Source organism: Macrobrachium nipponense, chromosome 3, assembly GCF_015104395.2.
Source record: "Macrobrachium nipponense isolate FS-2020 chromosome 3, ASM1510439v2, whole genome shotgun sequence".
Taxonomy (NCBI): Eukaryota; Metazoa; Arthropoda; class Malacostraca; order Decapoda; family Palaemonidae; genus Macrobrachium; species Macrobrachium nipponense.
Window position 1 is genome coordinate 36,086,854 of NC_087202.1, and position 12,485 is coordinate 36,099,338.

A 12,485-nucleotide genomic window follows, 5' to 3' on the forward strand; every position below is an offset into this window, starting at 1 on the left:
GATCCTTGATGTAGAAATCAACAATAAATGTTGTTTTGACTTTTCTAAGAAAAAAGCAAAAATTTACATAGCAAATCTTTGGGAGCTCATAACTCAAAAACATACTTATTCGCATGTTGGTAGCCATTACTCGATTATTTATTATCCAATTTTAAAGAGAAAGATACCATTGGAAAGAGGAATAAAAATCCCATAATTTCTTGTGAGCCAATTTTTTCTTTCTTTCTTTCTTTTTTTTAAAGATTTTTTTGAGCGTAGACAAAAAAAATTCATAAAAAAAAAAAAAAATTGTTCTCACAGAATTATTCCATATATAAAGTAGTTTTTATGGTATGATTTTCAATACAACTGATGTCATATTAGCGGAGAAATCGCTACCTAAATTTTTTTAAATGATAATTTTTGCTAATAAAACAAAGTTTTTGCTCAAATGACTTGAAATTTTTGTAAGATGAAGGTATTATATATATCTAAAACATATATGGAAATTATGTATTTTGTATAATAAAAAAAAAAAATACACAACATAGCGGACGGTCCCCTCAAAGAATAGCAAGTTATTTAATGTAATAGCAATGGCAGCAGTTGAGAAAACGGGCATTTTCCGTAACTTTTCAAGTTTCATGAGTTTTAACTTTTAATTTTCATGTATTGTATCATATGTTATTTTCTTGAACAGGTAACTATGTAAACTTGCCTGAAGAATTTTCCTTAGAATCACACTAAATCGTTAGCAAAGTTAAAATATCAAGTAATTATTATCACAATACGTAATTATGCAAGATGTCATGTATTCAAATGATCAACAAGTATGAAACCTCAGAACATTGAGCTATGTAATTACTGTATAATGCAGTCATTAATGCATTAAAAGTTTTTTGTAATATTTTAATCATTCTTTTAACACTTCATAATATAGATCAGGTGTTTGGATGCAACAAAATAATCCAAGTAGTTTTTGATAAGTTTTATTATTTTCAGATTCGTAACAAATTAGTAAAAAAAAATTTTTTTACTCTTACTCCTTAACATCGTTCAACAGTGTTGAAATACTTTCGAAGTCCTTTATTCATCACACCATTGGTGTGTGGAACATCCTTCCTGAGGTTGTTCTGCAATTGGAATGGAAGCTCTAGCAAAGATACAATGCTTTACTATCTTAATACAATTCTCCTTGTATTTTAATAATATACTCACATTTTTATTTATTAATTTTGGTAATATATCTGTTTCTCTAATAACTGATCTCTTTCTCAATTTCCCTTTACCCTCTGGTACTATTTTTGAATTAACACATCTTTGGAATCTTGAATTTCAAGTAATGGTCCCTGTGGGCTTGTTCTATATGAATGGTTTTCATCTTTTGAATAATTTTATGTTGTAAATGGGTTTGTTAAATTGTTCCTTCTCAGTAATAGGGTTTGTTTATTTGTTTGGTGTTTTTACGTTGCATGGAACCAGTGGTTATTCAGCAACGGGACGTAATAGGTTTTGTCATCTTATTTTATGCAAACAGTAAAATTGTTTTCAGGGGCAATTAAAGTGATTTTTTTAAAAATAACACATTTTATTCAAGTTATGAGTCATTGAGGAGATTAAACTTACTTATATAGTTTAGCCAGTTTATCTAGAGATATATTTAATTCAGTGCAGTTGGTGACTTTTGTAATGCAATTGTTTTAGGTCATTTCCATGACGATGACCTGGACATCTGTACTTGTACATCACGAAAGATTTGGTCTGTCCGGGATACTGAAGCTCTGTTAAAGGTTTGGAGAGAAACACTTACACAGGTTTGTTTCTATGTGCTGATAAGAACATTCACTACGTTAAGCATTGATTTTAAGCCAGCAGATATTTTTTTAAAGTTTGTAGTTTAAAATTTAACACACAAAATGTTTATGTTTATGATGCTTGTCCATCTTATGGCAGCATATTTGGAATATTTCTTAGGCACTTAACACACACTGTCGGTGAATATCATAAAGAAGATATCTCGGAATGCTTCTAATTAAGAGTCTGTTATCTTTCTTACATATTAGGAGGTTATCTTTACTGATACATTAACAAGAATTGTAAACCATATGCAGTTAATGCTATTCACGATTCAAAATTCATATACTATTCATATTATTCAAATTTCATCCAAGAAGTAATTACCCTTAGACTAAAATTATGCCATTGGAGACCTATGGTTAGTATGTGAACAGGTGTAAAAAAAAAAAAAGAAAAAAAAGGTGCAGGATATCTTTACCATGTTGTTTTTGCAGTAGTCCTTATAATATAAGCGAATTGTTTTGGTTCAGGTCTTTCAAGGTTATAGTAATAAGTTAATAAGACCAGCGAGTGACATTTTTACTCTTGTAGGGAGGGCTCACCCAAAGGGTTCAGTTTAGATGAGGTAAAGATATTGGAGTGAGGTAAACTAAAAAATTGGAAAGATAGGTTTCAAGGCACCAAAGGGAGCCAATTAAAAGTAAAAAGGCAGAATGCAATGCGAGCCAAGTGGTAACTTCCTAAAATGATTATGGTTAAGGGCCAAGAGGTAACCTCCTAAAATGATTATAGTTCAGTGAATAGGGGTACGTTGTACTCACTTCTCTTATATTCCATGTATTTAGGGTTAGATTAGTATATTCACTTCTAAATATCTTGTTTTTATTTATTTATTTTTTCAATATCTTACTAGCAGAATGCTTTGCTTTTCTAAAGGAGGACAAGACTGTCATCAGTCTTGGCTATCAACTTTAGTGAACTTCACCAACCAGCTTGAACTTAGGAACTTTATCCAGATCTCTGAAAATTAATAACTTTTGCCTCAGATGCCCCTTTGAAACTGAGCCTTTACTGCTTTCTCAGGGCCACATAAACCTTTCATAGAGCCTTTGAAGCAACTTACCCTATTTTTGATACAGTAATTATTTAAAAATGAAAAGGAACACAAGGTTGTGTTCTTAAGAGTTTCCTCTGTGAGATTTTGTAGATGCAAATGCTTGTTTTTCCAAAGAAAAAAAAAATGTAATCTCCAATAAAAGTTGACAGGAATTGTCTGAATATGGGAGCTGGTCTGTGCTCCCAGTAATTGCTGCTTAATTTAGTTATTGGAAGCCTAATATTATGAATGCCATAGATTTGTATGTTGAACATACTAGAACTTTTATTATTATTATTATTTTAGCATCTTTAGCTCAAAAGATGCATTGTTCTTAAAGCAGTATATTTTTTGGTTAGAAATCCTCATGTTCATTACCAGTAATGCAGTTTCTTTTTACCATGTACGAAACCCAGGAAATAATACATTTTTCAAAGTAAAATCTCTAACTTATTCTTGTTTTAAAGGTGCCTCCTTCATACTTTATTCGATCCATGGCCCTTTGCAAGAGAGTAGCAAAAAGACTTCAGGCTAGAGGAATTCAGAAAAATTGGCGCCAGTGTCAGGTAAGTTTATATAAGTGAAAAATCATTTTGTCCCTTGAGCTGTTATTTTGACATATGGATATTGATTAAATTCAAATATCTTGAAGTTTATGCTTGGTACATTGAAGTTACAAGAGTAAGATGTGAAGAATATTTTTGTTTGAGAGCACCTATATATGCAAAATCTCAAGTCCAAATCAGGTACATATGAAAGATGACTGGTCAGTGCTGCAGTCTGACTTGTTTAAATTTTATTTATAGGTTAAAATGAAAAACTTGCGCCGTGAAGTTCGTCTCTACAAAGTCAGCGTAGGGAGAAACAGCTCTAGAAAACCATCAGAAGTAGCAACAGCCTGTGAAAAACTGCTACCTGACATTGAGGAAATTTTCAATAAGGTAAGGACCAAGCATTGTTCTTTAGTATTAGGTCTTGCTTGTTAGACTACTTAGTAAAGATAGCCACAGTAGCTTATAAGTGACATATAGAAAGTTGAACAGTTGTATCAGAAGTGTGATTTTGCAACTTTGTTTTACCTGCTGGTTAATGAATCAGGCTACACCCACAACTATCAAGAAACTTAAATCTTACACAATGCAAACCTCTATATTTATATATATCTAGAAAATGACAAATTTTAAAATAATTTGTATTTTTCCTAACATACAAACCTGAGGTCTTTACAATATGTTCTGTAATTGGAGTGAGCCACCAGCCATCATACAACCAAAGTTTGCAATACATTCGAGAGGTGCCAATGATTTCTTCGGTCATTTTGGATTTTTGTATCACAGAAACATAGAGGCGTCCCTTTCAAACTCCCTCCATTCCCTGAAAGGGAAGTAAGGCTAAGAAATAGAAATAAGATGCTAAGACTCCTTTCCTCCCCACATGCAACTGCAGGTCGGAAGTGGAGTAAGACTTAAGGATCATTTTCGGTGACTGCAATCTGGGTAGTAGATGTCCTGTAGGATATCAACTTCACTTTGAGTTCTTACCATCACTCATCAACTATTTGCTCCATGTCCAGAAAGTTTGTTCCAGCTTGTTTAAGTTTCCTTGTTTAAGTTTCCTTGGTGGGTGTCCTGCAAGCGGTTTTTAGAAGTAACCCTTCCTTCAAGTTTCAAGACATAGTCATTCCTTCCAGCAGTATGAAGGTAAGAAGAAGCCGTCTGAAGCTTTGTACTGTCCCCTTGTGAAGCCATCGCTTCAAGCACTGATCTCAACAGCTGTAAAACTGGCCAGCAAGTATTTTATTACTGCACTGTTCCCCCCTTTTCACATATAATTGGATTTAATTTTGTTATGTAAATAGGAGCCACCATTCTGTATTTATCTTTGTGAAAAAGCTTGTAATTAAACTTGTGTTCTGTTTGAGTTTCTTTCTATATTCGTATCCCATGTTTCAGTTGTTGGTGTTGAATCCTTTTTTCTTATTGTACTAAAGAACCTTATCAGATCACGATCCGTAACATCTCCCCATTTCTCTCAGAACTAAGACAGGACTTAGCTCAATGGTTAGATGACAAGTACTTCCTTGGAGTGTTGTTACACAATTCCCCTCCACAAATACTTCATGCCTCAAGGCATCAGCCAGAAGGCAGCCATCTATACTTCAAAAAGTAGGGTGGGTAACCTCTTCAATATCCTGGAACTTGGTCCCTCATGGCTAGGTTGGGTACTTAACCCAACCTAGCCCAGCCTAGCCTAAAGTAAACTTACCCTAACGTGACCTTGTCTGTACCTCAATAAATTCTCACTCTTCAAGCCTCAGGATCCGAGGATAGATATTCCACGGTGTTTTTAAGGAATGGTAACCACAGTAATTCCATTGTCAACAAGAAGGGGGCGGGGGTTAGTGTCCTTTCATCGGTTTGTGGTAGCACACTCGGCACAGTGGTCAGCCAGACACTTTCCAGGGAAGATGGATGTATGACAAGAAAAGTTTGGTCACTAGGGTTGGTGCAACAACCTGTCTTGACACCTTTACAATCTGAAGGATTGTATGATCTAGGAGAAGTTTGAGTTAGTCCTACAGTCTCGACACACAGAAGCTGTTACTGTTTGGCTCTTGTCTTTCCAGACTGTGGGGATAACAGCCAACAACCATACCACATTGAAAACTGCTTCTTGTCCAATCAACGAAGTATAGCAGTGATTAAATCTATAGAGTATTTGGATAGGTGACCTCCTGGAAACGCCAGATGCGGTTGACATTTAGATGTCTTTCACATTCATGATTAGCAACATTAGGGCTAGGCAGTACTTGGGTAGGTGACCTCCTGAGAACTCTAGATGCTGTTGGCATCTTAGAGATGTCTTTTATAATCCATGATTCAAATCTTGGGCTCGCGACTTCTGTCGTTCTGTCTGATTCACCAGATAATGTACAGGGTGTGAGCACTCTGTTTCTAAGGGCCCTAAAAGGTTACCAAGTACCCGAAAGCCTTTTGTGTTACCACTTAAGGACTTCACCTCCAAACTAGGTGCCAGCAACTTGCTAGTTCTGGCTTGGCCAAGAGGTGGTGTCCAAGAGCTTCATTTCTAGTGATTCTGTAAATGATTAAACGGATGAATACTTCACAGCTGATGTGGTGGACAACAGTACATTCCAGGTGCGATTTCATAAGGTTAGGGGCATTGGTCTTCCCCTAGCATTCAGGTAGAATTTGTCGGACAGGTACTAAGGACAGGAATGCAGTCACAACAGGCCACATTTACCTCTCACCTCTCGGTCAACAGCGCCGCTATGTCTAACGAGTACATACATTTGTAGAAATACCGTTCAGCCCATAAAGGTTATACAAATGGTATTAAAAAATTGTATTGAGAGTTATTACATAGGTATTAGGGTAAAATATATGCCTCTGACGCTGTTCTATGCCGAAAATATAGAGTTAAATGAGTGCAAATTTAGCTATGGATGTGTTGATTTATAAATGTTCATGCTTTTTCATTTAAATTGTGTATGAAAATGTATTACTTATAGGTATATTTATTTCTGCACATAAATATGATACAAATGCAGCTTTTGAAACTGCCCTTCACATTATCAAATATGTTTTTTCATGTTCATTCTTGTAAGCCGACGCCTGCCGCTCTTCCGAAAATATAGAGTTAAAAAAAGTGCAAGTTTAGCGATCAATGTGTCGATTTTATAAATGTTCATGCTTTAATGTTTAAAATGTTTATGCAAATGTATTATGTACAGTGGGGGCCTCGCTTAGTCGCGGATCAGCAATCACGGATTCAGTCAATCACGGGTTTTTCCTTGGACCACTTTTCGGTCTATATCGCTGGTATGAATCACAGCATCGCGGGCTTTTCCGTGGTAGGCTAAGCCTCGTCCGGTTCCAATAACCAGCAAATGCATGAACAGATTCACGTTATGATATTAACTGACAATAAAGGTAATAAAACCATTCTCACCTTATATATTGTTGGCATATCTTCATAATATATAGCCTATTCATGGAATAATTCCACATCATTGGCATCAACTTGTAGTTGAGCGGCCAGCAGAAATGTAAACATTGAGTTACACTTCACAGCACCTTTGTCATTCTTAACCTTTTAGAAATGTTAATAGTAGTAGTGTAATTACAGTAGTAATAACATTTAGGAAAACATAAATTTTCAATTTGAACTTCATTATTGTTTTGGTATAACATAGTCAACTTCTCTGAACACTGCAGTCATACAATCGATAATTGTCATAGATTATCGTATTGTTGTTTGCAATCGGCGACGAAGCGTAAATGTTGTAAAGCATTTCCTAAGCACTCATAAAGCTGACAACTGGGAGCCAAAAGATAATTTACCGCAAAGGCTAAAGCATGGTACACACTATGCCATCATGTATCAGCTACGTGATGCTGTAGTGGTGTTGAAAAAAATTAATAGCGGCCAAACTGTACTGCAACACTGCTCACTTGTTCTCGCAGTTCAGCTTCCAACAACAGGATGTCTGCCGATGATGTACTTTGCTGGGAGAGACTACTGTGGGGTGTAGTTGCTCTGTGTGTTGCAAAAAAGAAACTTTTGAGGAAGAAACGTAGAACCTTGTGATGTAAGCAATGGCTTTCTTGGCGACCTCAGAAGGGAAGCTTCAATGAAATATTTTTGGAGCTACAAGTCGAAAACCCAACAAAATTTGAAAATTACACAAGAATGCCAATCCTTGCATTTTATAAATTGTTTGGAAAAAACAACCATATATTTGTAAGCAGGACACCAGCTATCGAGACAGCATATCACCAGGAGCTAGTTCTTGCAGCTGGAGGATCGATGCAAGCCTCCAGTATTCAACCAGGATTTCAAAATAGAGCCTCGGTCTAATCATCCCCAAAACCTGTGACACCATCTATAATGTCCTTAGGGAGGATTATTTGAAAGTAAGGTTCAAATATAGGTACAAAGTACACAAATATTTTTTTATTACAAGAAACGCAGCTCATGAAAACTGTAACTTCGGAGTGTAGAGATCTTCCGTACCAGCTCCAGACTTCTGTGATGCTTTGATTGCAGACATTTCCCTGTAGAATTGTGTCTTCAGGGTGTGCAGCTTTTTAGTAATGTCTTCATTCCGCAATGTACAGTTTACAAAACTTGATAACTCTGATTTCATGGTTTCCAAGCTTGCACTCCTGATGTTTCTCATCTAGTAATGCTTGCATTTGATGTTCCAAACAGATGGATGTTCCTTCAGTAATTCAATAAAATGTAGTGTTAGTCCTTGTCCACTGAAGGGGTTTGGCGGGTGGTGGTGAGCGGAGATCCTCCCCCTCTGAATGTTCGTGCATCACTGAGCTGAGTGATGAAATGGCTCTGCCCCTTCAACACGTTGGTGATGTGGCTTCGTGTTGAAAAAGTCTTTTTTTCAACGCATCCATCTAACACTGCGAGCATCATGATGCATAGTGTGTACGGGGCTTAAGAGAATAACATCTATGTGTTTAATGCTTGTTTAACCGCTATTTGTAATAATGTTAACTTTGAAAGAATGTAATTGTTATAGAGTGTAAATGCTCATAGTATGTGGCATCTATTTAACCCTTAAACGCCGAGCTGGTATTTATATTGCAATATATGACAGCGCAAAAAAGAAAATCATATATATAATTGTATACAATTCGTGCTGTGAGCAAAACGGTTAAAGTTAATGAGTTAATATTTTTTTGTTGTATTCTACACTAAATTGCGATCATTTTGGTATATAAAAAATTGTAAAACGATCAAAGCAACACAGAGAAAATATTATCGCAATATGATGTGTGAATTCGTAACACACGGACGTGTAAAAAAAAAAAAAAAAAAAAAAAATCAAAATATTGTGCTAGACATATCCCGTTTGTTGCAAAATGAAGGTAATTAATTGAATATTACTAGACTGTAAGTGTTGTAGCTTACAATTGCAGTTTTCGACCATTTCGGTCGAGTTAAAATTGACCAAAGGTAGCATTTTTTCTATTTATCGTGATTTATATGAAAATTTTTCAAAACTGATAAAACCTACAACTTTGAGTTATTTTTTTTTGTATTCTTCATGAAATTGCGCACATTTTCATATATAAAACTTTATGTAACGGCTAATATAAAATGGTGCAAACATTACGACAATCTGACGAAAGAATTTCTTATTTTTTTCGGCAAGAGTTACCGCGTGGACATAAGGAAAAAGGTTTTTTTTTTTTTTTTCAAAAATTCACCATTAATCGAAATATTGTGCTAGAGACTTCCAATTTGTTGCAAAATGAAGTAAATGATTGAATATTACTAGACTGTAAGAGTTTGAGCTTACAATTGCGTTTTTCTACCATTTCAGTAGAGTCAAAGTTTGCCGAAGGTTGAAATTTTGGCACCATTTTTTTTTTTTTTTTTTTTTTTTTTTTTGTATTCTACATGAAATTGCGCACATTTTCATATATAAAACTCTACGTAACGGCTAATATAAAACTGTGAAAAAATTACGACAAAGCGACGAAATCATTTCTGAGATGTATTGCTGATGCTTTTTAGCGCGAGAAGAAAGAAATTCGCGCATGCGCGCCTGGGTAACGCTTGTAAACAAAAACTTGATCCGTGAACTCCCAGCATCCCTCAAGGCGCGTGATTCAAAATTTTTTGCCAAGTGTAGGCCTATAACTATTTTTCCGCGAATATTTAAAAAAAAACTTTTATGAGTTAACGTATTTTACGACAATTAAGCACACGAAAGACAATTTTTGTCGATGTAAAATACATCCAATAAGCGTATAAAGGTTAATTTTAAAAAATGTAATTGTTATAGTGTAAATCCTCATAATATGTGGCATCTATTTAATTAAAAAAAAAGTCCATCATATGTTTTTTTATGCACTAGAGCATAGTAACCTACAGTTCTGGCACAAGATTAAGTTAAAGCAACTTCAGAAATGTTTCATATTACATTGATCAGACATGGAAATAATTTTTATGCTGTAAAATCATATTGAAATTAACAATAATGCATTTAGCATGTAATCTACTGACCATCAAGATGGTTGCAATATTGTATATAGTATAGAATAATGCCTAGTAACCTGTTGTAAACTACACTACTGACCATTAAGGTATATGTATTGTATAACAGTAAAGAGTGAAGTCCTGCAGCAGAATTATGATTTCTCTCGTCTGTAAAGCTGCTCTGTAACCTTTGTTGTTTATGAAGACTTATTCTTTCTGCAATGCTGCTCTGTAGCCTTTGTTGTTTATGATGACATATTTCTTCTGCTTTGCAATTTGAGTCTTCTACATTGCAACTTCAGTCATTAACCTCATCAGTAGTTTCCTTTCTCATTCAAGAGGGCTTTCATTCGAGTGTTCCTAGCTAAAGAGAATCAAGACCATGTTTCTGCTCTAACCTTGACTACTGTCATCTGACCCTGAAAAGAAATGGAAGCAATGCCCATGAATTGTCAGTAATCACTGGTTGATATGCTAATACCTCGCCTAGTTTCACAATGAATGCTTTTGGTCAGTCCTTTCAGATTAACTGTCATGCAGCATTGATAGGTAGATACCAGCTTTTTTCCATTGAAACATGGTAATGACAGTCACATGTAATAAACATCTTCTCAAGACTTTTCTGAAAGGCTCAGGATATTTAATATGTTTGTTGTCAATGTGTAAATGAATTACTTCTCACTGTATTTTGTGTTTTAGGAGGAAGAGATTCGACGAGAATGGTACCAGATGAGAGCTGAGGAGCGCTTAAGGGCTGAAGGAAGACTTGTGGATGGAGAAGCTGCACCAGCTGATATATTAGCTCAGGTAGATGCAAGATAGTTGTTCCCCATTAGAAGAATATGAGAATGAATGAAAATGTTTTATACTTCAGGTTATTGAACATATAAATAATGGGAAATTGAATTATTTCTAGGTTGCTGTCCTAGCAGACTCGGATTTGTGTGATGAAGATACGGATGCCCAAGAGTGTGTTGTAGCAGATGGACTGGAAACTGAAGGAGAAACAGCTTTCACAGAAGGAGATGGCTTTACTGAAGGTGAAGGAGGATTTGATGGACATGTGAGCACTCATCCACATGTTAGTACCCAGGCAGACACTGCAGTTCACCATATTGTTGAAAATGTCACCCTGCAAGTGGTTACCAAACAAGAGCCACAATCAAGCACAGATATGTAATTGTATTATATGCATTTAGTTTTGAGTGTGTCAGTCAAGTTAGCACTGAAATGTTGATTTCAGAATTTGATGGGAATGGTAGTGAGGTAATTATAATTAAGTTAGATTTGTTATTCTTCAGAAGAATTCAACCATTGTATCACTGCAGATTAAGATGTACATGATATGTACATGGTGTGATATCATGAATGTAACAAGAATCCTGTACCACTTTTCAGTATATGATGCACTTTACATTGAACAGTTAATAAAAATTACATGTACATTTGTTTTTAACCTGAAACTGGAAAGAGAAGGATTTTAAACCATTTATATTTCAAGTTTGTACTTGAACATAAAAAAGGTAGCTATGCAAATTCGGTACTACAAGAGGTTTGATATTCTGTTTGTTGTGACCAATATTATTCAAATATATTTGGTGAGAATGACCAATATCAACAGCATTGCAGCGTTAAAACTCTTGCCAGCTTAACTTTAAATATAATGCATTACATGAATGTTTTATTTCCTGTCCCAATGACTACTCTGCAATCCCTTAAATGTCATAAATTAAAACTTTTATACTATGAAATTTATCAAAACCATTCCTCCTAATATTTCCCCAGTCCACAAATTTGAAGTATAAATGCTTCAATCGTAACATAAATGCTTCAACCTCTACACCTGTAAAAATACTTTTGTGTATACTATAAAGTAAAAATAAAACTGAAAAAATTTTTAATTGAAAGGCAAGCCTCCTCAACAAAGTATGGAATTCCATTAAAGTTTATAAACATCCTGATAAAAAATGTGGGATAAGCTGTGATCTCTCATCCCAAAATTCAGAAGGGGAATGGATTACCTGAAAATTTTCAATAGCTCCTTTGGTACTTAGCTAAAGAAGGTATTCTGGAGAGAGAGAAAAAAAAAAACATCAAGCCAAGACATTCCAAGGATGAAACAAATGTGCCAGAGCGACTGAGGAATGTGTCAAATTAGGCCTGTATGTATATTAACACAACATTTATTCCTACCTGTCTCCCAGAATGGCAAATGGACGTTCTATCCCATTGCTTTCGATGCAGTTTCTTTAGCTGCAGATCATTATTCTGAGATATGTTTCATGATGAAAACCCATTTAGCTCTGCCTTTCTTTTACTTAAGGAATGCTCACTTGTTACTTCTAATAATTATAAATATATAGAAATATAGCGTAAATTTCATACTCTCTTCTCTCTCAAATTTCTCAGCTGAATTTGTACCTCCTTTCAAAGGTTTGGTATTAAACAATTCTATATAAACCTTTTATACCTTGAGAATGACAACAGGGACTCGATTAGATTAATGTATAATCATGTGATTATACAATAAGGTAAGTCCGATATCGCTGTGTCTTCGTCCATACTTGTTACAATATGGCTAGGGTGT

The 12,485-nt window shown here is 35.1% G+C and overlaps 1 protein-coding gene across 3 annotated transcripts in view; it reads left to right on the forward strand.

The window, feature by feature from the left end:
* LOC135221700 (uncharacterized) overlaps positions 1 to 11,341 on the forward strand; it is an 82,101-nt gene extending 70,760 nt beyond the window's left edge. For all 3 annotated transcript variants that reach the window (XM_064259439.1, XM_064259440.1, XM_064259441.1), the window contains 5 exons: positions 1,684 to 1,793; positions 3,340 to 3,438; positions 3,679 to 3,813; positions 10,598 to 10,705; positions 10,815 to 11,341. In XM_064259439.1, the coding sequence (XP_064115509.1) occupies positions 1,684 to 1,793; positions 3,340 to 3,438; positions 3,679 to 3,813; positions 10,598 to 10,705; positions 10,815 to 11,078 (716 nt within the window). In that variant the 3' untranslated portion in view covers positions 11,079 to 11,341. The remainder of the gene's footprint in view (positions 1 to 1,683; positions 1,794 to 3,339; positions 3,439 to 3,678; positions 3,814 to 10,597; positions 10,706 to 10,814) is intronic.
* The last annotated feature ends 1,144 nt before the right edge of the window (positions 11,342 to 12,485 follow it).